General features: G+C 45.2%; 1 protein-coding gene across 3 annotated transcripts in view; it reads right to left on the reverse strand.

The window, feature by feature from the left end:
- Positions 1 to 5,843: 5,843 nt before the first annotated feature.
- The window catches only part of FAM124A (family with sequence similarity 124 member A), a 58,057-nt gene continuing 40,976 nt past the window's right edge, over positions 5,844 to 22,924 (reverse strand). For all 3 annotated transcript variants that reach the window (XM_075262959.1, XM_075262960.1, XM_075262958.1), the window contains 2 exons: positions 12,741 to 13,477; positions 5,844 to 6,605 (listed from right to left, as the gene is read on the reverse strand). In XM_075262959.1, coding sequence (XP_075119060.1) covers positions 5,847 to 6,605; positions 12,741 to 13,477 — 1,496 coding nt within the window. In that variant the 3' untranslated portion in view covers positions 5,844 to 5,846. The remainder of the gene's footprint in view (positions 6,606 to 12,740; positions 13,478 to 22,924) is intronic.

The following is a 22,924-nucleotide window of genomic DNA, read 5'->3' on the forward strand; positions in this document are numbered from 1 at the left end:
CTGGCAATAGTCCATAAAAAGGGGGCACGTAGGTGGGTTACTCACCTTCTACCAGGACGTGGTGAGAGGAACACCCGCCCACCCTGCCCTTCTGTTTTTTGGTATCTATGGACTGGTTTTTTCTCTTTGTTGTCTTCGTCTCTTTTCTTTCAGGTTTCGTTGTCACAGCTGGCGGGGGTGTCCATGCCCGTTTGTTGAAGTTACGTTAACCTACATGCTCACTGGGTCGCAGCGGAGCATTCAGGGCAAGATAAGAAGAAAGGAAAGGAAGAGCCGGAAGCGGGGCATGGACGGTTCACAAGTTTGTTTACTTAACCTTTGCTATCATTTTTCTAAATAAAGCTGTGGCCTACCCCACTAATACCACACGTAAGGTTCCTGCTGGTCTTTACTGATAGCACACACATCTGAGTATAGTCACCAAGGGGTTTTATAGCATTTAGATGGGTCCAATGAGTCTAGATAGCCCTGGACTGTATAAGGAAAGGGCTTTGGACTCATTGGCTGATTTCAGTGTTTATTTTGAAAATATTGGTGACGTTCTGGCAATAGTCCATAAAAAGGGGGCACGTAGGTGGGTTACTCACCTTCTACCAGGACGTGGTGAGAGGAACACCCGCCCACCCTGCCCTTCTGTTTTTTGGTATCTATGGACTGGTTTTTTCTCTTTGTTGTCTTCGTCTCTTTTCTTTCAGGTTTCGTTGTCACAGCTGGCGGGGGTGTCCATGCCCGTTTGTTGAAGTTACGTTAACCTACATGCTCACTGGGTCGCAGCGGAGCATTCAGGGCAAGATAAGAAGAAAGGAAAGGAAGAGCCGGAAGCGGGGCATGGACGGTTCACAAGTTTGTTTACTTAACCTTTGCTATCATTTTTCTAAATAAAGCTGTGGCCTACCCCACTAATACCACACGTAAGGTTCCTGCTGGTCTTTATTGATAGCACACACATCTGAGTATAGTCACCAAGGGGTTTTATAGCATTTAGATGGGTCCAATGAGTCCTGGTGACTTCTTACCAGTGCGAATCTGATGCCAGGACTGAACCCATGGTTTACTATGCGATTGTCTCTGGCATCTGGCACATTAGTTGTAATGTCATCTGGTGTTAGACAGGAAAGAAGTTGCATGCGGAGCAACACGGTGGCTCAGTGGTTAGCAGTGCAGACTTGCAACGCTGGAGTCCTGGGTACGAATCAGACTTGAATGACCTTGTATAACATATTTCATACTAACCATCTCCATTACAGGGTCTGTGAGAAATATTGGACAAAATCCTTCAGTGCGCTATATACTACAGTGTAATAAATGATGGAACCTAAAACAAGCCTAGGATGGTCACGTGTGCCTTAAATTAAACATTGGAGAAGAAATTTCAGTCAGCGTGGTGTTATCCTATATGTACAGTGGTATCCCATATGTATAGTGGTGTCCTATAGGTACAGTGGTATGCTATATGTATAGTGGTATCCTATAGGTATAGTGGTATTCTATATGTATAGTGGTATCCCATATGTATAGTGGTATCCTATAGGTAGTGGTAGATTTCTTGCAGACATTTATGTGACTGCCCTATTGATGTTTATAAGGTTGGAGAAATCTTAGAACTGACCTCTGGCAAAGGAACCCTTGGAAGGTAAATATACTATTCCTTATCACAGCTCCATAGGTTACGTTACCAACGTTCTCAGGACCCCAAATGGCAAATCTGGCAAACTGTGGTATAGATTTAGTATCCATCATAGTGCCATTGTAGTTTCACAGCAGTTCATACCCAGCTCCTAGAGAGCAAAGACGACTAGTTATTCTACCATGTAATAGTTGGGGAATTTCTGACTACATAATTAGGTAGATCTGATGTTCTGCAGTCTGGGAAAGCTGGGTAATATCTATGACAGGGATGTGGTCACATTGCAGTTACTCATTGTGCTCATCCAATTTTGCCAGGTCTCAGACCAGGAGTCTGTATGGAGATCTATCACTACATTACTAGGGAAGTTTGGATTTCAAAAGCCTGGAAGAGCAAGGTGATAACGCTTTGGTGAAATAATGGATGCTTAGCACACACATTCTGTACACAATATTCCCCATACTGTTTAATACATACACATCTACACAGTCCAGTCATATTAATGTGACCACTGCCTATTTTTGACATCACCGTTAAATAACCAATCGCAGAAGGCACGTGTCATCAGCCATCTGGGTGCACTCATCATTGTGGAAGGCATGATGGATCAGCACAAGATTGCATCTATCCTTGCAGACCATGTTCACCCCTACATGCGAATTGTTTTTCCTCAGGATGGCGGCATCTACCAGCAGGACAATGCGACGTGTCATAAAGCTCACAGTGTAGGTGTGTGGTTCGAGGAGCAGCAGGATGAGTTTACCGTACTCCCTTGGCCAGCAAATTTCCTAGACCAATTGAGAATCTGTGGCACCACCTCGATCGGGTTGTTCGTGCCATAGATGCTTAACCACGTAACCTAGCGCAACTGACCATGGCACTGGAGTTGGCATGGCTCCATATCTTAGTGAACATCCCCTCTCTTCCTGCACGTCTCGCAGCGGTCCGCTCTGCCAAAGGTGGTTATTCTGGATTTTGACAGGTGGTCACAATGTCACTGATGTGTTGAGTATCAGCACAATATCAAGGATACTACATAACCAGTTTGGGATTGAGAATACCCAACTTTTCAATCTTCTTGAACAATAAATCTGCCTTATATTGTCATATGTGAGGTACTGTATGGAATAAATATACAGAGTCTAAACCCAACACTCCTCCTAAACTCAATGGCTACGAGTGAAGGAGAGGGTGAGGGAATTCATCACTGGCTTATAAAAGGAGTTGGGAGCAAGCTGTGGCAAAATATTGGAGTTGGTTCTACTAACCCCACAGCTCTGGTGATGAGAAAACCCCACTGACTCTTTTACTTACCAGCTTACCTGCACAGGTATGATCCGTCCATCACTACTGCTGATGATGATGACGACGACGACGACGACGTACACAATGCACAGAACGGAGGGAAAAAACAATGCTCAAATATTTATTCTGATACCATCCTGGACACAGGTTATTCCTTGACCTCTGCAATGAGAGACTCCGTTTTAGGCCAGGGCCCCATGGGACGTAAACGCCGCGATTTGACCTCAGCGGAGACGCTGCGGGAAAAATCGTGGCGTTTTACAGTGCAAGTAAAGGGGATGGGATTCATGCGATTACGGCCCGTGGGGCCTTAGCCTTAGGGGTTTTGTACTGACACGACAATAAGGCACAGTCTCTGGAATGTACATTATTCTCTGTGCCCCTAGCAGCTCACATTGTGAAATTCATAATTTAATTTAATTTCTGAGAACATAAAAATATTGTCCTTTAAAAACATCATTTACATTTTACTCAAATCCCCCCCCCGTAAACAATATAGGAAATTTGAGATCAGAAACGGCAGCACCGTAATATCAGGCTATCACAAAAAGATGCGATCTTTGCATGGGGTAACCCAATAATAACAGGCAGAGTAAATGAAAGTGACCGGCGGGTTACAGATCGCATATAAATTCGGATGATGGAAGTCTGTAGTCTGTGGATAACAATCGGTTCTTCTGAGAAAGAGGAAAGAATCTGAAAGTTTCAGGCAATTCAGTTATTATGGGGTCACAATGGAAAATATAGGGAGTGATTCTAATAATAAGATGTTATTATGAGATTACTATAGAAGCAATTCTCTAATATCATGTGAAAGTTTCACCAAAGGATAAAGGGGCTGTACAAAAAACACAACCTCCTCCCTATACAGTTAATAAAGGAAGAAATATCTGATTGTTTTTTGGCTGAAGCCGCCAGCAGGGGTCCCAAATCCTCTCCTATCTAAGAGAAGCGGATGTCGCCCAGGCGCTGCTGTTCTGGTCACATCTATGGGACTTCCAATGATGGCCGAGTACTGGATTAGGTTTTTCTCCAGCAGTCCCATACAGATCAATGGAGCAGGAATATGTATTGAATGGGGGAACTCAGATTCTCCACTCCCGTAATTGGTGAGGTCTCGGCCATCAGACCCCACTGATACAATAGCTATTCACCATCTTGTGTGTAAGTTATGCTCAAGGTACAACTCTCTTAAAGGGACCATTGCTCCTAAACCACTTGTATGCTGTACAACCAGTTAGTGACATACTGAACATTTCTTTCAGGTAAGTGCACACTTGCTGTTGAGAAATTCCATTTTTATTCCATATGCAAATAAGCTGTTTGGTGCACTCAGGGCGAGGTCACACCTGTCGGAGCACCATTCTTTGTTGCTGCATATCATCGTTCTTTAGATATATAAGCCTTCCTGCTTTAGGGCTAGTTCACACGGGGGCAAGGAGGCGGATTTTGACAGCGGATTTCACCTCAAAATCCGCCTCCATACAATGGTGGTCTATGGAGACCACTAGCGTTCTTTTTTCTGCTATCAGCATGTTGCCTTGGAAAAATGAGGCGAGCTGCCCTTTCTTCAGGCGGCAGCAACCTCCTGTGTCGGCCCATTCATTTGAGCCAACTCAGGAGGGGGAAGCTGCGACGGTCGTGACAGACGGGTTTTGACCCGAGAGTGACGCAGCTCCCCGTGTCACTCCCAGTGCCAAAATCCGCCCCACCTGCCCCCGTGTGAACTGGCCCTTAGGGAGCCACTCAGAGATAATCTCAAAAGAAAATGGCTTCTACAGCAGATCTGTCACTGCCCTGAGTACACCGAACAGCTCATAAAAGGTATGTTCACTATACCAATATACTATAAAAAATATGGCAGCACTGTAGCCTTGTAGTGCTGGAGTCCTGGGTTCGAATCCTGCCAAGGACAACATTTGCAAGGAGTTTGTATGTTCTCCCCATGTTTGCGCAGGTTTCCTCCCATACTCCAAAGACATACTGATAGGAGAAAAAAACTATAAACAGCATATACATGGTTTAAAAGATTTTGGTGTGGTAGATTCCCTTTAAAGAAACCCCATTTTCATGTACTCTGTTATACAATTCTGAATTATTACAGGAGATCCCATGTTCTGCACTCTCATCTCTTGGCAGAGTACAGACAAGGAGTGTAGCTTGTACTAGAGCACCTGTCCTGTCCTGTATAACACAGAAAAGCCATTGATTTCAATGGACACCGTGTAATGCTTAGTTTCCCCTGTGATGGCGCTGCAGGGAAACTAAACACTTATTAGGTCAGCTGATCACAGGAGATTCTAGCAGGGACCTGTCTAACAAATAGGGATTGTCTAGAACGGACTACCCCCTTGAAAAGGGAGCCTGTTGCCAGGTTTGGGTCCCCTAAACGACCAAGATATCCCTATGCTGCTGGGGTTTAGAATCCAAAACCTGTCACTGTTCTCAATTGCTGAGTGTAATAAATGTAACTTTACCAGGGATAAGTGGTCCTCCATGTTCTCTGGTAGCTCCAGACATGACTGCATTGTGTTGTTGATGTCAAGGACAGTACACATTGTTATATTGCATATGAGAAGAAACATGTGCACTCTTCGGCTTCGACAGCACAATAAACATGTGCCCAAAGCAGCCATAAATACATCTGGGGCTCATTTACGGCAAAATTAAAGTTGCACTCAAATACCGAGCAGAACAGAGACTGCCAAGTAAGGAACGCTAAACCCCACCAGCATAAGGTCATACTCGCGCTTTAGGGGCCCTAGCCCTGGCATCAGGTTCCCCGTGACCTACTAAATAGTCAACTGCAAGTCTCTGAACTATATAAAACACACAAGGAAAAAAGCCAAGTCTTCACGGCATTTGTCTTATCCTATAATGTGACATGTTATAAGAAATACACATAAGCCAAAGATCAGATATAAAATTCTTCCTCTTCGAAGGTCTCGGCCTCTGCTGGATGCTCGGTGACCTCATTGTTATTTTGGTATTGGCTTTCGATATCCTTCTGGGATTCTGTCATGGAATTACAGCCTGAACCGCAAGGAAACACTGAAGATACCAAAGAACTGGAAGATCTTTCAGACACAGAAGTGAATGACTGACATGAAAGCTCACAGAGCTTATTCCTTGAAGACGACTTCTCAGGATTAGAGTCTCCGGGTGAAGGGAGGGAAGCTTCTAAGTCACTAGAGAGTCCATCGAGGGGTGAATAAGCCGACACAACGGAAAGGTCAGAGCTGGAAAGTTTCATTCCCGTGTCCACGTCGGTCTCTTGTGCTCCTTCCAGATCATCGATGTTTATTCTTGGGCTGCTCCTCCATACAGAGGAGTGAGGATCCTGCTGAGAAGAACGAGGCGGCTCGCTGAAAGGGAAAGACTCGCACGACGGGAAAGAGTTCATGGTTGGAAGACACACCAAGGACTTGCTTCTCTGAAACCACTGCGGGATGCCCTTAGGACTCAGGGTAATGTCAGCCGGGTCTTTAGGCAGGTTCTGATCAGAGGTTTTCAGCCCTAGGAGTCTTCCGTTGCTCAGGTGCGTCGGGTTTTTGTCATATTTGCTTCTATGATTGCGAGGAATCATACTTATAAATGGCGTCGTCCCAGTTGAGTTTCTGGATAAATACCTTTGATGTTTCCAAATGGACTTCCGGGTCAAGCGATGAACCTGCTACAAGAAGAGAATACATTTTTTAGTCATTCATTCTATACAGACAACTTGCTCATAAAGCGTGCCGATCGGCGATAAAGCAAATTCACTCAATTTATAAGCTGCAATTATTGTGAGATTTCTGGTATAAAGGACTGGTCACATGCTCGCTGTTTCCATCCTATCTCATACCACTTCCATTATTATCCTCTATTTCCATGCTGGCGAGGATTATTGTTTTTCGGTCACACATTTGGGATGGGATGTACCAAATGGTAATAAATGATAACTGGGGTGACAACAATATCCAGACATTAACTAGCGGGTGTACATGTAGTACATTTCAGAAAACCACATACTTCCCTGTCCCAGTGTTTTGGTGTCCTCCCAGTGCGGTTCGGTCTTACAGCTCAGTTGTCTTCTCTTGTGGAAGTCCTCAACGGCTGTGGCGCCCGAGGTCCCTTCTGTCATGTGACCGTTGAGGCCAATCAGCAACCTAAGGAAGGGACCCGAGGACGTCACAGGAAGGGTCCCTTCCTTTAGGCCGCTGACTGGCCTCAGTGGTCACACATGGCGAGGACTTCTGCTGGAAGAAAACATTGGAACTGCAGGAATGGACTGTACTGGGAGGTATGTGGTTGGTTTTTTTTTTTCACCTCCCGTTGCATAATTAAAAATAAAATTTTGGCTTGGAAAACCCTTTTAAAAAGGTGGTCATGGTACAGTGGGGATCCATTATAAGATGTGTTATGGGGACCAAAAGGAGCAGGAGCCACATTGTGGAAAAGTAGAGCCATCGATCAGATTCAGAAGATAAACTCCAGAACCATGCTTATAAATAAATAAATAAATAAATAAATAAATAATAATAAAAAATTATTATTATGACTAGTCAAAAACATACAAAAAAAATTAAACAAAAGTCCCATCGTACACACAATGTAGTCTATGCACTAAGAGGATACCAAATACATGATAAATAAGCTTCACTCTATTTGCAGGGTGTCATTGCACCTATTTCTCAGCAGGTGGAGCTGTGCATCAAAATCAGAGCGGTTATAATAGGCCATCTATGTACTCTGTCCTCATTGTATATCCATACCTCCCAACCGTCCCGATTTCCGCGGGACAGTCACGATTTGGGTGACATGTCCCGCGGTCCCGGTTGGAGGGAGGTATGTCCCGATTTCAACTCAGATCGGCGTCCAGAGGACGCCGATCTGAGTTGAACACATACACGGCTGAAGCAAGGAGCTGACACAGGTCAGCTCCTCGCTTCGCCGCTGCCCGCCTCTCTCCCTGACACATGCGGCTGAAGCTGCTCGCTTCGCCGCTGCGTCTCTCTCTCGCTGACACATGCGGCTGAAGCGAGGAGCTGACCTGTGTCAGCTCCTCGCTTCGCCGCTGCCGCCGGCTCCTGGCTTGTAGACGCTTGTGTCAGGGAGAGAGGCGGGCAGAGAGCGGCGAGGGAGCGGAGGAGAAGGTAAGTTTAATGTGGAGGTGGAACGTGAATCTGGGGACAGATGAAGGAGAGGACGGCATGACACTGTGGGCAGAGATGGAGGGACATGAATCTGGGGGCAGAGATGGAGTGGACATGAAACTGGGGGCAGAGATGGAGGGACATGAATCTGGGGGCAGAGATGTGGGGACATGAATCTGGGGGCAGAGATGTGGGGACATGAATCTGGGGGCAGAGATGTGGGGACATGAATCTGGGGGCAGAGATGTGGGGACATGAATCTGCGGGCAGAGATGTGGGGACATGAATCTGGGGGCAGAGATGGGGGACATGAATCTGGGGGCAGAGATGGAGGGACATGAATCTGGGGGCAGAGATGTGGGGACATGAATCTGGGGGCAGAGATGTGGGGACATGAATCTGGGGGCAGAGATGGAGAGGACATGAATCTAGGGGCAGAGATGGAGAGGACATGAATCTGGGGGCAGAGATGGAGGGACATGAATCTGGGGGCAGAGATGGAAGAGGGACATGAAACTGGGGGCAGATGAAGGGTGTATATGAAACTGGGGGAGAGATAGAAGGGGGACATATAATTTACGGATGACTGTAGGAGGATTATACTGTGTGCGGGCACATTAAAAATTAACGAGTGGGCGGAGTCAACACAAAAGTGGGTGGGGCTAAATTTGCCACGGCGCGCTACGCGCACCGCACATTTTGTCCCTCTTTCAGTTCTTCAAAAGTTGGGAGGTATGGTATATCTGTAAGGGAGCGTTCACACTACCATCAGTGTCCGACAGCTAGTGTCCGATTCTAACGTCCACGCAAAATCTTGCACGGACATTAGCTGTGTTTGTGACATTTTGCATTGATTTAAATGAACGGGTATGTTCTTTTACTGTCCGTGGGTGTCCTTAACTGTCCGTTCACAAAGATGTTCTACATATCGGGTTTTGCTGTCCGCTTGAAAAATCGGACATCTTTGTGAACGGACAGTTAAGGACAGGCACTGACTGTAAAAACGCACCCGATGTCCATTTCAATCAATGCAAAATGTAACAAACACAGCTAGTATCCGATGCTAATGTCCATGCAAGATTTTGCACGGACACTAGCTGTTGGACACCGACGGTAGTGTCAACGCTCCCTAAGTCATGTAAAATCTAAGAATTAGAGCCCAAGACAGGATACAGCAGCCTCATATGCCGTCTGCGCATACCCACAGCCATAAGAAAGCTGGTGTAAGCGGCCATTTTCTTGTGACCGTTGGCATGCGCAGTTGGCTCTGCCTGAGGCCCGATGGCAGAGCCGACTGCGCAAGCCTAAAAGATTGAAACCCAGGACAGAAGAAGACACAGGGAGAGGACGTTCCAGAGGAAGATAGAGGTGTCCCTGGAGAGTTCTCTTGCAGCATTGGGGACACCCTCAGTGCTGCGAGAGAACTCATTTGCATACTGAAGAAAACCGGGATTTCTACCAAACAGAGGCGTGGAGAAGACATCTAAAGGTAGGAGAAGAGTAGCCTTTCTTATGGCTATTCCTACATGTTAGAAAAAAAGGGTATCGAATGATAGGATCCCTTTAAGGAAATGGTGCACCTATTGGACTATCTAATGGTAGGATGGCGTCAGAATGATGTCACTTTCTTTAAAGAGAATGCAAAAATAACCAAAAACATGCCTCCTGACATAGAGATTCTGCTGAGAACTGTGTAAGTGGATGCCTGGAAGAGCCCCTCGGACCACAGGGGTGAAAGAGATAAGTTAACCAAAAAACTGGAATCCATCACCGAAAAAATATATGTAATATCTCGATCTATCTATGTCATATGAGGAGCGCTCAGTGGACTCTGCTTAAGCGTTTCATATGTTTTTAATATGAAGTTTAAAGGTTCATTTTCATTACATATATTTTTTCGGTGCTGGATTCCAGTTTTTTGGTTCACTTATCTCTTTAAAGAGAACTTGTCAGTAGGAAAATGAACATGAAGCTATTGGCAGTCCCTTGTAGGGATGCCTGGACGGTTTCCAATACGCTTTTCTCATTGTGGATCACAAATCTGTTGTAGAGAAATTTGGGCTTTTGTTATTATGCAAATGACCTGAAAAAGTGTTTTTCGGGAATTTGCTTTGCGGCTCTGATTGACAACACTGCTGATTACTGACCCCCAACTGCGGCATTGCTATACTTACCCCCCCCCCCCCCCCCAATCTGACTCCCTCAGAACGGGGAAGACAATCTGTGACACCTCCAACTATAGAGTCGGGCACTTGCAGAGGATGGGGAGGGCCATGATATACTGGCCACTGGGGATTGCAGAATATATAATGTATACTACATTTAGCATTGTATCTGCAGAGGGGCTAGGGATAGCATTATACTGTAGGGATTCCACTGGATACCATTATAGTATGTATGGGGTCATTAGGGAGAACATTACACTGGGTGAGGGGGAAGAAACCATAGGAGAAAACATTATACTGTGTGTGCGGGGCCACTGGGGAGAGTATTATACTGTGTGTGTGGGGCCACTGGGGAAAGCATTATACTGTGTGTGCAGGGCCACTGGGAAGAGAGTTATACTGTGTGTGTGGGTCCACTGGGGAGAGCATTATACTGTGTGTGGGTCCACTGGGGAGAGAATTATACTATGTGTGCGCGGCCACTGGGGAGAGCATTATACTGTGTGTGCGGGGCCACTGGGGAGAGCATTATACTGTGTGTGCGGGGCCACTGGGGAGAGCATTATACTGTGTGTGCGGGGCCACTGGGGAGAGCATTATACTGTGTGTGCGGGGCCACTGGGGAGAGCATTATACTGTGTGTGCGGGGCCACTGGGGAGAGCATTATACTGTGTGTGCGGGGCCACTGGGGAGAGCATTATACCGTGTGTGGGTCCACTGGGGAGAGAGTTATACTGTGTGTGCGGGGCCACTGGGGAGAGAGTTATACTGTGTGTGCGGGGCCACTGGGGAGAGAGTTATACTGTGTGTGCGGGGCCACTGGGGAGAGAGTTATACTGTGTGTGTGGGGCCACTGGGGAGAGAGTTATACTGTGTGTGGGGCCACTGTGGAGAGCATTATACTGTGTGTGCGGGGCCACTGGGGAGAGCATTATACTGTGTGGGAATCTATATAAGGTTTCCTAAAAATCTGTTTTAGCTCCCAATTGTTTCTGTTTGTGAACCAATGGCTCCTTGGTATTTTTAATAATGATATCTGCTGTGGCACTGTAGCCTCACACCAGGCCGGGGCTGTCAGAGTTTTCACATTGGTTACCTATAGGCTTTTCCTCATTACCAGTTGTCCATTTTCGATGTTCAGTGCAAGCAGTATGGAGATCTAGCCCATAATCCATCAGTGTTTTACTTGCACGACATCACCTGGCCTGCAGTACAGCTAGTCGGTTACGGTGCCGCAGCAGACATCGTCATCTCAGCCGAATTGTGTAATTCTGTAAGCAGGCCCCACAAGGTACAAAGTCTCCCCCCAGCTCCACAAAACTACAATTTTAGGATTTGGGTGGATATATCCTTTAGCAGTCTATAAAACCTTACAAAACCCGCTCACTTACAGGATATGACTTACACGCTTACTAGGAAAAATCCTTCTTTTTCCAGGCAGTGGGCTGTCAATATATTTAGCACATTCTAGAAATCCTCAGAACCCGGAGGGTAATCTTTATACCAGGTCTCCTATAAATGTGTTCAATGGTTAACCTAGTTTCCGAATAATATTTTCAGCAGGTGGAACTATCGTATTTTTATAAAGTGGCTGGTAAGCAAGATTTACTTTCCAAAGACCCTGCACAGACTGTAGGGGTGAAAGGGATCAGAGGGAGGACTAATCTGATTGTTAGGACCATGTAATAGACATAACAGAATTACACAAACTCATCTGACTCTCAGTTGCAAGTCCGTATTGAGTTATGAAAATATAAATACACTTGTCAGAGATTTTAATTTTATGGCCGATTGATGTACTGTATATACTATATACAACATGGCCAAAAATACCTTTATCTGGTACATGTCAATACAATATGACAAGACATAGATTTAGTTATAGATAGTTCTAAATCCTATAGAGCAGGGGTGCCCAATACGTCGATCGCGATCTACCAGTCGATCACAATGGACGTATGGGTCGATCGCGGGATGCAGGGATCCCCGGTGTCTGCTTGTTCACAGTGCAGGCTGAGAGTCGACTCTCAGCCTGCACTGTGAACAAGCACTCCGGACACTTGCAGGCCAGGCAGCAGCAGCTCCTGGGGATGACGCGTTCCCCGCTCTTAGGGATGGAGGGAGGCGGGGTGCTGCTTGTTCACAGCGCAGGCTGAGAGTCATCTACTGTACGGACACTGGCAGGCGGGGCTGCTGCAACCCCAGCCTGCCAGTGTCCAGAGATAACTCTCAGCCTGCGCTGTGAACAAGCAGACAGTGGGGATCCCTGGGCGGCCACAGAATGCCGCTGTCTCCTGCTCTCACGCTCCGCCCACATGTCCGTCCCTACCCACAGACATGCCCCGCCCCACCCACAGGCCCAACCCAGCCCCGCCCACAAGAAGTGGGTAGTAAATCTTTCGACTTGGTCATATTATAAAGTAGATCACATGCTGACAAAGTGTGAGCACCCCTACTATAGAGACTTTGATAGATGGACTCTAAGCCAGCACCATGACCCCACTAACCTGTAAGAGTATCTTGTTGCCATCATGGTCTTCCGTCTGCCATCGGCCTTCGCTGATGGGACTGCACTGGTTGGGTAAGAGAGGAACGAGCTGTCCGAAATCTTTCACTCTAAACTCCAGTAAAGAGGAGTCTAGGGGCACGGGAGTCTGACCCTTAAGAAGTCTCTTTAAAGAAAACTCTATATCTATGTCCATATTGGAGTAAATTGGAAATACACAAAAATCGGCTTTTTTCTTCCACACAGATTTTTTCAGTATGAGTTCATACATTTTCATCATGTCCGTAAAGTTCTCGTAACTGCAATATATAGTAAAGCGGATGATTTCCTTCCCATAATGCACCTGCCGGATGGCCCAGAGTGGAGTTCCATTCGCCAAAGTAAAAAAGTCTTGGTTGCACGGCATATAAGGGAGGAATTTACCGTGTACACGCTCCGTGTGATGGAACTGCCAAGGAGGTTTTTGGAGGCACTCATGAACATGTAAGATCTGATCTTCCCCATATTCCTCTTGCAAGAACAAGATGACCGCCAGCGCCGGCTGAGAGGTAAAACTTTGTTTCTGCTTCTTTTTCTTGGAAGCCCTTCTTTCAGAGACGCGGAACAACTGCAGGTCGGGATGGATCCAGGCTAGGATTTTGTCAATGGCTCCTTGGAGAGACTGCGATTCTCCAGGGTCTGTGATAATATGGATGCTGACAAGGAACGGGTCCTGGACTTCATCAACGGAGAGCTCGCCTGGTGACAAAAACAACACGGATATTATTCCAGATCTGTGAAACGTATAGCCATTTATTACATAGGGGACGCTTTGATATCTTAACCCGATATCACAGGGACAATGTATAGATATATCACGTGATAAGGATTTGTGTTCCGGTATAAGATGGTGAGAGGATAGAAAACTGTCACATTACATGTTCATGGAAGGTTCGGTCCTGAATTATAGGTCATCGTGTTTACCCGTTTTCATATGAGATCAGAATGTTAATCTAGTAAAATTTCATTCTTTTAGGGTATGTTCACGTGGCGGAAAATGGATTCCGCGTGTGAACATTCAGTCTCGGCTAGTGCACCATCATTCCGCTCCAGATTAGACCCGAATGAATGGGCCTAATGGGGAGGGAGTCTCGTGCCGCGGAATTCGCGGTAAGATAGGGCATGCCGATTCTTTTTTCCGCTACTAGCTAGTGGAAAAAAAGAAGCGAGCGGCTCCCAATGAAGTCAATGGGAGCCGTTTTTGGCAGCGGACTTTGAGGCGGATTCCGCGTCAAGATCCGCTGCCAAAAAACTCTTCATTTCCCTATGCACCTTCATGGAGAAAAGTTCCCATACATACACAGTCTGTGTAATGCTGCACTCACACAACAGGGGTATGTAATGTACAGCTGAGGGTAACCCGTGAAATGTACAACCAAGGGTAAATCAGTTTTCATGGATCCTTCAAAGACCTGAGTCTACTGAGACATCCGTGAAAATGGCCTAAGAAATAGCAAGTTCTATACAGTCTCAGATTGTTCACGTGGACTGTTAAGAAGGTCTTGTGACCATTAACCCCCCCAAAAGTCACAATAAAATTCTAAATTCCCTCCTGTAAAGGTCACTTGTTTTTTTTAATGTAGATTGTGAGCCCTATATAGGGATCACAATGTATACTTTTCTTTTTTTTTTTTTTCCTATCCGTATGTCTTTGTAGAATGGGAGGAAATCTACGCAAACACGGGGAGAACATACAAACTCCTTGCAGATGTTGTTCCTAGCAGGATTCAAACCCAGGACTCCAGTGCTGTTTTGCCGGAACTATCACTTGCACAGCATGAGGAACGAGTTCAGCGGTAGGCCAGCTTGACAGGTGCCAAAACGCCGGAGCAGGTGGATCATCAACACAAACAACACGCTCATTATATGATGTTCCAGCGAGGTGCTGAGATGCCGGAACAATCACAGGCACATTGCAAGAAAAAAGTTCAGCGGCAGTCCAGCTTGAAAGCTGCCAAAACGCCGGAGCATGTGTATCATCTGTGCCAACAACACACTCATTATGCAGATCATCAGCGCCAACAACACGCTCATTATATGGCTTCCCAGCAAGCTGCTGAGATGCCGGAACAATCATGGGCACGATGCGAGGAGCAAGTTCAACGGCAGGCCAGCTTCACAGCTGTTGAAACGCCGGAGCAGGCAGATCATCAACACCAACAACACGCTCATTATATGGCATCCCAGCAAGCTGCTGACATGCCAGAACAATCACCGGCACGGTGTGAGGAACAAGTTCAGCAGCAGGATAGCTTGAGAGCTGTCGAAATGCCGGAGCAGGCAATTTGCTGAATATAGGTGGATCATCGACGCCAACAACTCGCAGACGAAGTCGTGGGCAGAGGCTAGTTTTAACTATAGACCTTACTTCCTCTCACCATGGTGAACACTTCTTTGTAGTCTCACAGCTATCTATGACTATGGTCCAAGGTCCAAGCAGTAATGTTGGCAATGTTTGCACAATACTCTCCCATTGTGTTACAGTGTATATGTGAGATCTCGGGTCACACATGCTAGACCATGCGCAGTAGTTCCCAGAAGTGCCTAGGAAGTGGCATAGTCATGTACAGTGCCCTTATTCATTGCACTAAGCGCTCTCTTCTGTCTAAGCGCCCAATCAGGAGATCTCAAGAGCCATCATTCAGAAAAATGGACAAGGGCTGGGGGTCCCAGAGCACTGCATATAACATATTGACATAGGTAAAGGCTGCGCCCACTGTCTTTCATTGAATAGAATTGGAGCACAGACAGAACCTCAAATAATGGGATGTCTGTAAAGCAGATGAAGTGACGGTCCTTCTCTTCTGGGTATAACAAAAGGGAGGTGCGCATGCGCAATACATTACACCTCTAACTTCGGAGCTCACAGACTCGGGGGAAGGCCAGGGTGTTGTCATTGTTCCTGGGAGGGGAATGAGGCAAGGGGAGGAATAGTGCCAACGCTCTAGCCAACCCCCCCTCCCCAAAAAAACAAACACCCATCCAATGCAAAATTACCTAATTTGCATTCGTATCAGAAGCGGGTTCTAGCAACTAACTACAACACTAAGCCACAAGCACTGCCAGACTCTGTGGTTTGTTTAGTAATGTTTGTGCTACTGACAGACTCCCTTTAATGTCAGGTCAGTCTGGTGTCTTCAGATGATGGAGACATCATAAGTTCATAAGACAAGGTCTGTATTTGGAGGTGGGGTATTCCCAGTTCACCATTGCACTCGCTTGTCTCTGGCTATGATCTGAGATGAACTAATTCAAAGTCAGAAGGGGGAGAGAATCAGGAGCTTTGTCAGATCTGTCACCAGCATTAGTATTCAGAGGGAACATCTGATGGTGTCATCGGGACTAGATGGTAAGACAAATAGCTTCTTAAGACCACCGGAGAACTGTACAAAGCCATCATTAGGAGCTAGAGTTACATAGACAGCAGAGAAAATCTGCTTTTGTTAAGCGGTGGAAGAGCCGAAACTTGTGCCAAGAAAAAGCGTCGGCATAGCTAATCGGCTTGTTAAGTAGAGTCCTGTACTTCACAACATCACAGAAGAGCCTCTTAGGTTTTATTTTCCCACCTGCAATTAAGTGACTTCTCTGCTTTTTGGAAGAGACGTGACAGAGGCGCAGAGCCGGGGTTGTCACGTCATAGACACGACATGCTCACAGATTCATTGTTGGGAGGAAATCTTTGAAATCTGTTCACACGTCGCTTTGGGTTGACTTCTCAACACATCTGCAGAACAAGATTAAAGACAACCGTAGACCTATAAAAGAAGACGAGGGAAATCTACCGCAATGTGATGGTGGGAGCAATAATTTTTGTGCCTATGGGTTGACATGTTTATTTCCAAGCAGCAGAAATTTTTGGACATACTTGAAAGGTTCTGCGTCTTATCTGCAACTGTAACACTTACCCGAGATCAACAAGAATTAGCTCTATAGAACGGTGACAGTTTTTGCTACATTTGGAATTACTTTCTAGGAGATGCTTTAACTATTGTGCAAAACAAATCTTGTTTTATTTTCAGGGGCCAAGTCATCTCACGTAGTATCTTTCGTCTAGGTCTATCCTCTTGGTAGAAGGCTTCAGATGAGGAGTCGATCCTGAGTTTTTGATCCCCAGCAATCACCTCCAATCTAGAAAAACTGAGTAACAAGTGTTTCATTCCTGTGTAGCACCCCCACAGGGAATATGAGGCATTACACAGTTATCAGTTCAAACTGGTAGCCTGCATGTGTCATACACACAAGTGTTGGTTCCTGCACTCTCTTTTCTTACCAAGAAGGGGTTGTGCCAAAACTAAAAATAAAAAAATGGATGGCTGCTTTCTCCCAGAAATAGAATATACCAGAATTACTTCAAACGCAGGTTAACTGCAGTACCAGACACAACCTATGGATAGGAGTGGCACTGTTCCTGGAAAACATGTCTGTCTTAACAATGTACAACCCCTTAAGGTATGAGTCCTTTAAAGGGAGTGTCACCAGCATGGTCCTTATTGACCTATAGGCAGTGTCAGTCTGGGGTCATGGGAATAATTAATGATTTCCCGATATGCTAATGAACTGTTAGGTGCCATGAGAAAGCTGCCATTGCTCTCATTGCACCAAAGAGCTAGGCTTTCAATCTCACAGCCCCGCCATTCATTCCTCTATGACTGACATGAAAGCTGCTGAACCTGACAAGTATAGTAGGGACGTCGCTCTTTAGTGCAATTGGAATGGCGATGCCCTTTCGTTGCATCAAATGGCTCATTGGCATAGGAAAAAGAGGTAATCTCAGAAACGTAAGCTGGAAAAAGACTAATGTATTCATATTATTCATATGAACCCTGGACTGTGCTTATAGTTTAATATAGGGAGAGACTCAGAGTTCCATACAATATATTTACCCTAATCAATAAACGCCAACCTCATTAATGAAATACATGATATCTATTAATCATAATTAACAATACCATTAAACAACCTCAGGATGACTCCATGAAAAACCAACACATAAGAAGATGAACAAAAATTGGTCCCACTGTGTCATCAGTTGAGGTCGATTATATCACAGTGTACGCAGCAAAAGGTCACTAACACCATTGTCAATGGTTCCATTAACCAGGGCTATGGAGTCAGTAGGTCAAACTCAGACACGTTAAAATAATCATTTTAGGAGTTGGTGATGTCTCTCCCCCACACACAGGGCAATACAATTTTACCAAGTATCCATAGTTATTCTAAGTGTTCAACCCAATTCTGTTTTTTTTTTTAATATCCATTGAGACCTATGTATGGACTAAGGAACAAATACAACATCCCAGTACACTGCTTAGAGAATGTGTTGGTATGAAGGCGACCAGTAGATTTACTTTGTCCATCTTCTAATAAGTTGGTTTTCAATAGATTGAGCCAAAGTCCATGAAATGGTATGTTTAATGATGGTTAATAAACATCATATACCGTATATACTATAAGCCGAGGCCCCTAATTTTACCACAAAAAACTGGGAAAACTTATTGACTCGAGTATAAGCCGAGGGGGAAATGCAGCAGCTACTGGAAAATTTCAAAAATTAAAATGGTCGGAGTTTTTGGGTGCAGTAGTTGCTGGGGAAGGGGAGGGGGTGTTTTGGTGTCTGTCTGTCCCTTCGCTGAGCTTGAGGACTGGGGATTTTTTTCCCCCCACTTGGAATTCAGCCTGGCTGAATATAGGGGATCTGCAGTGCTCCTATTAACCCCTTCCCGACGGAACAGGAGCACTGCAGATCCCCTATATTCAGTAGACCGGGCACTGTCAGACAGAGGGATACCTAATGTGTATGTGTTTCACAATCATTTTCTTTTGTTTGTATTCTAGGGAAAGGAGGGATCTAGAACTTTTATTTTCTAAAGCTTCTTTTTTTTCCCCACTATTTTATGGGAGACTCTATACATTGATAGTGACTGGTCATAGAACCCCCCCCCCCCCCCCTAAAAAAAAAAAAATTAGACTCGAGTATAAGCCGAGGGGGCTTTTTCAGCACAAAAACGGTGCTGAAAAATTCACCTTATACTCGAGTATACAGTACTTTTATTAAAGATCTAAAGCTCCTTGGGGTTTGGTATATTAATGTAAGATTTTCTGTGATATTGCTACATACAATAGCCAGCTGTAGACACATACAGAGACTTGTCAGATCTGGGGTACCGAATAGGAGATATAACCTAAACTTTCTCTATACTTTTTAAAGAAGGCTAACCAGACACACTGATTTAGGAAATGAAGTAGAGGACAAGAAAGCAGCAACGAGTAGCGTTTCCGTCCCTTTGATTAATACTATAGATGGGAACCGGTAAAAAGATTGATGGACGATGTCTAAGTAACATCAAAGGGTAAAGCCGCCCTCCGCTTCCTGAGGATACATTCATCCATTGCCACAGCCTTAAATGGCTTTTCAATAACGTTTCCCTAACGCCCCGACCAAAAGTATATGTCAAGTATGGGCTCTGCTGAATCCTATAGACTATAAACATCTGTTTTACAACTCCAGATCTCCGCTAGATTTTCTATGTAACACAAAAGCTGCCAAGCAGCCCGCTGGGGAATGATTTAGTGCTTCAATAGGATTTGCATGATGTAGAATGAAATAGGATTTGGTATCGATGGATCGCAGTGATGAAAGGTCTATCAGTCTAGCAGTTTATTTGGCAGCAGAGAGATTTGGTCTAATAGACATAAATGCAAACAGGGGAAAAGAAAGAAGACGCTTATGACCTTTATTAAGAGCAAATGTCAAATTGCCTTTCACCTGCAACACCCCACGTGCATCATGCGAAATACTCAAAGATATTTCAAGTATTTGTTCTTGCAGAAATTTGCCTTGGGGTAAGCCAGGAAATGTCAGTTATTAAAATAAATGGTAAAACAGCGTGTATTCCTAGCTCCAAGCGTGAATATGGACTGTCGTGTGGCCAGAACGCACATCCCCGATCAGCCATAACACTAAATCAATGGGAGAGATCTATTAAGCAAAGCGCGGCAGAATTCTGGCAGAATTTGCACAGAACTGTCGAATGTGATTTGCGCAATACTTTACAGGTGTTTGGGACTAACTTGTGCAAAAAGGGGCAGGGTATGTTGGGAAATGGGAATGGCTTCACTTACACCCGCTTCCAACTGAGCCGAGTATCAGGTGACATCACTAGTACCTGAAGGGTACTGCCAGAATATAGCATTTCTGCAGTATCCCGATACCCAGAAGAATACGCTCTCTTTTGTTTATAGACTTCAGTTATGTACTGTAAAGGGTCTGTGCACATGGAGTTTTTTGGCGCTGATTTTGACGCTGAATCCACATTAAAAAAAAAAAAAAAAAAAAAAAAATCAGCCTTCAAAAAAAGCCTCCCAATAAAGTTCTGTTGGGCACTGACCCTAAGAGGGTCAGCTTTGCTACACCAGTAATCCAACCCTGCTATACTTCTATTACTGCTCTGCTACTTTAGTGACTCAGCTCTGCTATGCCAAGTGGACCTAGCTTTGTTAAAGAGGACCTTTCACCGATTTGGGCACAGGCAGTTCTATATACTGCTGGAAAGTCGACAGTGCACTGAATTCAGCACACTGTCGGCTTTCCCGATCTGTACCCCGGGTAAAGAGCTATCGGTCCCAGTACCGTAGCGCTTTACAGTCAGAAGGGCGTTCCAGACAGTCAGTCAGGTACGTCCTTCTCCAACGCAGCAGCCTATCGCGCTGTACAGTGTGAGCGGGGAGGTACGCCCCCTCCCCTCCTGATAATACTCGTCTATGGACGAGCACTGTGAGCAGAGGAATTCAGCGCACTGTCATCTTTCCAGAAGTATATAGAACTGCCTGTGCCCAAATCGGTGAAAGGTCCTATTTAAATTAATATTAACGCAGTTCTTCTCTATCATATCAAAACCACAGTCCTGCTTTACAACCACAGCTCTGCTTTAATGGATTCTACCTAGCCAGCTCAGCTATATTGAACTTGGCAAACCAGCCCTGCTATACGGATACTGTCTGACGTTGTCCCCTCAGGCTTCAATATTATTTATCATACAGCAGCTTGGAGGATCCACCATACCACCAAGAAGGTAGTCATCCAAGTAGATTCCAAATATACTATTGTTGATGCGTTTGCCCATGTCTGGTGCCCGTACCTATGTCTAGTATCTGTAACTGCTCAACACTGCAGAGTCTACATACATTCCAGGATCTTCAACTATAAGGATGCTGTCAAGGGTCGTGAAGGATGCGCCAACTGCTGCTGCTAACTCTAGGCATGGCGACCTGCCTGTGGGGTACTAAGGGTTGTACAGGGTTAGGCAGGGAGGCATGGATGATTTTTATTTTTTTTTAAAATGTAGATTGTGAGCCCCACATAGAGCTCACAATGTACATTTTTCCCTATCGGTATGTCTTTGGAATATGGGATGGAAATCCATGCAAACACGGGGAGAACATACAAACTCCTTGCAGATGGTTTTATGCCCTTGGCGGGATTTGAACACCAGGACTCCAGCGCTGCAAGGCTGCAGTGCTAACCACTGAGCCACCGTGTGGCCCCGGAGGCATGGATGATTTGAAGTAACAGTTACGCACTCATTTTTCAACGAAACTCAAACTATTATTTTTTCAATGTGGGCCAAATATCGAGGGCTGGCTTTAACTGCTTGACGCACCCTTTCAATGTTTTCCAGGGTTCGTACCAGTCACCTCCTTGTGCAGTTCCGGGTCTCAAAGAACCTGTTCATTGAAAGTGATTCACCCACTTCATTACTGTGTCAAACTTCGGAACACGACCATGGCAGCCAAAGTTGAAATGATTCTGGAAACGTCTCTGTGTTTGAATGACAAAACGGTCCATTTCAATAAAGGTGTTGTACACGAACACACGATGCTCTATCGACCATGTTTCCATTGCTACTAAAATGGCGGCTCCTGATGAGCAGATACCCCCACTCTTTATCCATCAAGGTTATCCCCAACTTGCGTGGCGCATCATTCAAATCATCCATACCTCCCTGCCTAAGTCTGTATATGAGATACTGGGGGTTATAGAGAGGAGCATATGTGAGAGGCAGATGAGGCATTGTAACAGAGCAGGCAGGACAGAAGAGCTTGAAGGATCTGAGGTCACGTGGTAGTTCTCTATAGTATATGCTGCAGCACAGCAACCCATGCTAGAAAGAAAAGTCACACCGTGATCATGTAACATACTGAAGCAGATGAAAGCCTGACAAGGAAGACAATGTGAGTAGACAAATATAACTATTGGAGGGGCAGTGTAATGAGATACAAAAAAAGAAGAAAATCACTGGAGTGCCCCTTTAATTTTGGCTGTAATAGAAAGCTGTCAAGTCACACAGTACATCATGCTTGTGATAAAGCTGGCGTTCTTTAATATCCTAATAAGAGACATCTTTTATTTATTCAGATCAATGGTGAATAGATCTAGTAGTAATGAGAAGAGTAGTAGGAAAAAGAGCAATTGTCCCGTCTGCTACCAGTGAGAATACGCTGCCAAATGATGAAGGGAAAACATGAGCCGTTCCAGCTCTGTGGGAAAGTGACTAATTTCCTGAGGCGACAGAACAGTGTCTCTTATCTGTGCAATGTACGGCCGTTTTATAGACAAATCCATGATGAATGCCATGCTACACCCGCTGGCAAAGGGAATGCGCCTATTTACAGAACATGCCATTGTTGAAAGTCTTCGTTCAACTCACTGAAAGCCCATTCTCTTGTCTTTTTCCCATTGTGTCAGACCTGAGGAAGATCTATCTACTGCTCACCAGTCCACAATGTGGTAATTTAATGTCACATGTGACCCCTTACAGTCCTCAATTCACTTTATTTGCACAGCTAATTGAATGGGTATTGTGCGTTCCTTTGGCTGCATCTTCACAGAGTCCTTGAGCAATTCTGGAGGCAGTTGCAAAACTTTATCTTGTACAGATTTGCAGAGGAGCTTTTGTTATTAAAAAAAACAAAACAAAACAAAAAAAAAACACAACCCAAAAACTAAATCTTGAGGTACCTTCAAAAAATTGGGGAGATCTAAACTGGGTATTACTGATGCCCACTTAGAGCATGTCCACATGGACCTGAAACCCAATGTACAATAGCAGCTGCGGAATCTGACCTCCTTCAAAATCAACACCAAAT

Source organism: Leptodactylus fuscus, chromosome 2 (assembly GCF_031893055.1).
Source record: "Leptodactylus fuscus isolate aLepFus1 chromosome 2, aLepFus1.hap2, whole genome shotgun sequence".
Taxonomy (NCBI): domain Eukaryota; kingdom Metazoa; phylum Chordata; class Amphibia; order Anura; family Leptodactylidae; genus Leptodactylus; species Leptodactylus fuscus.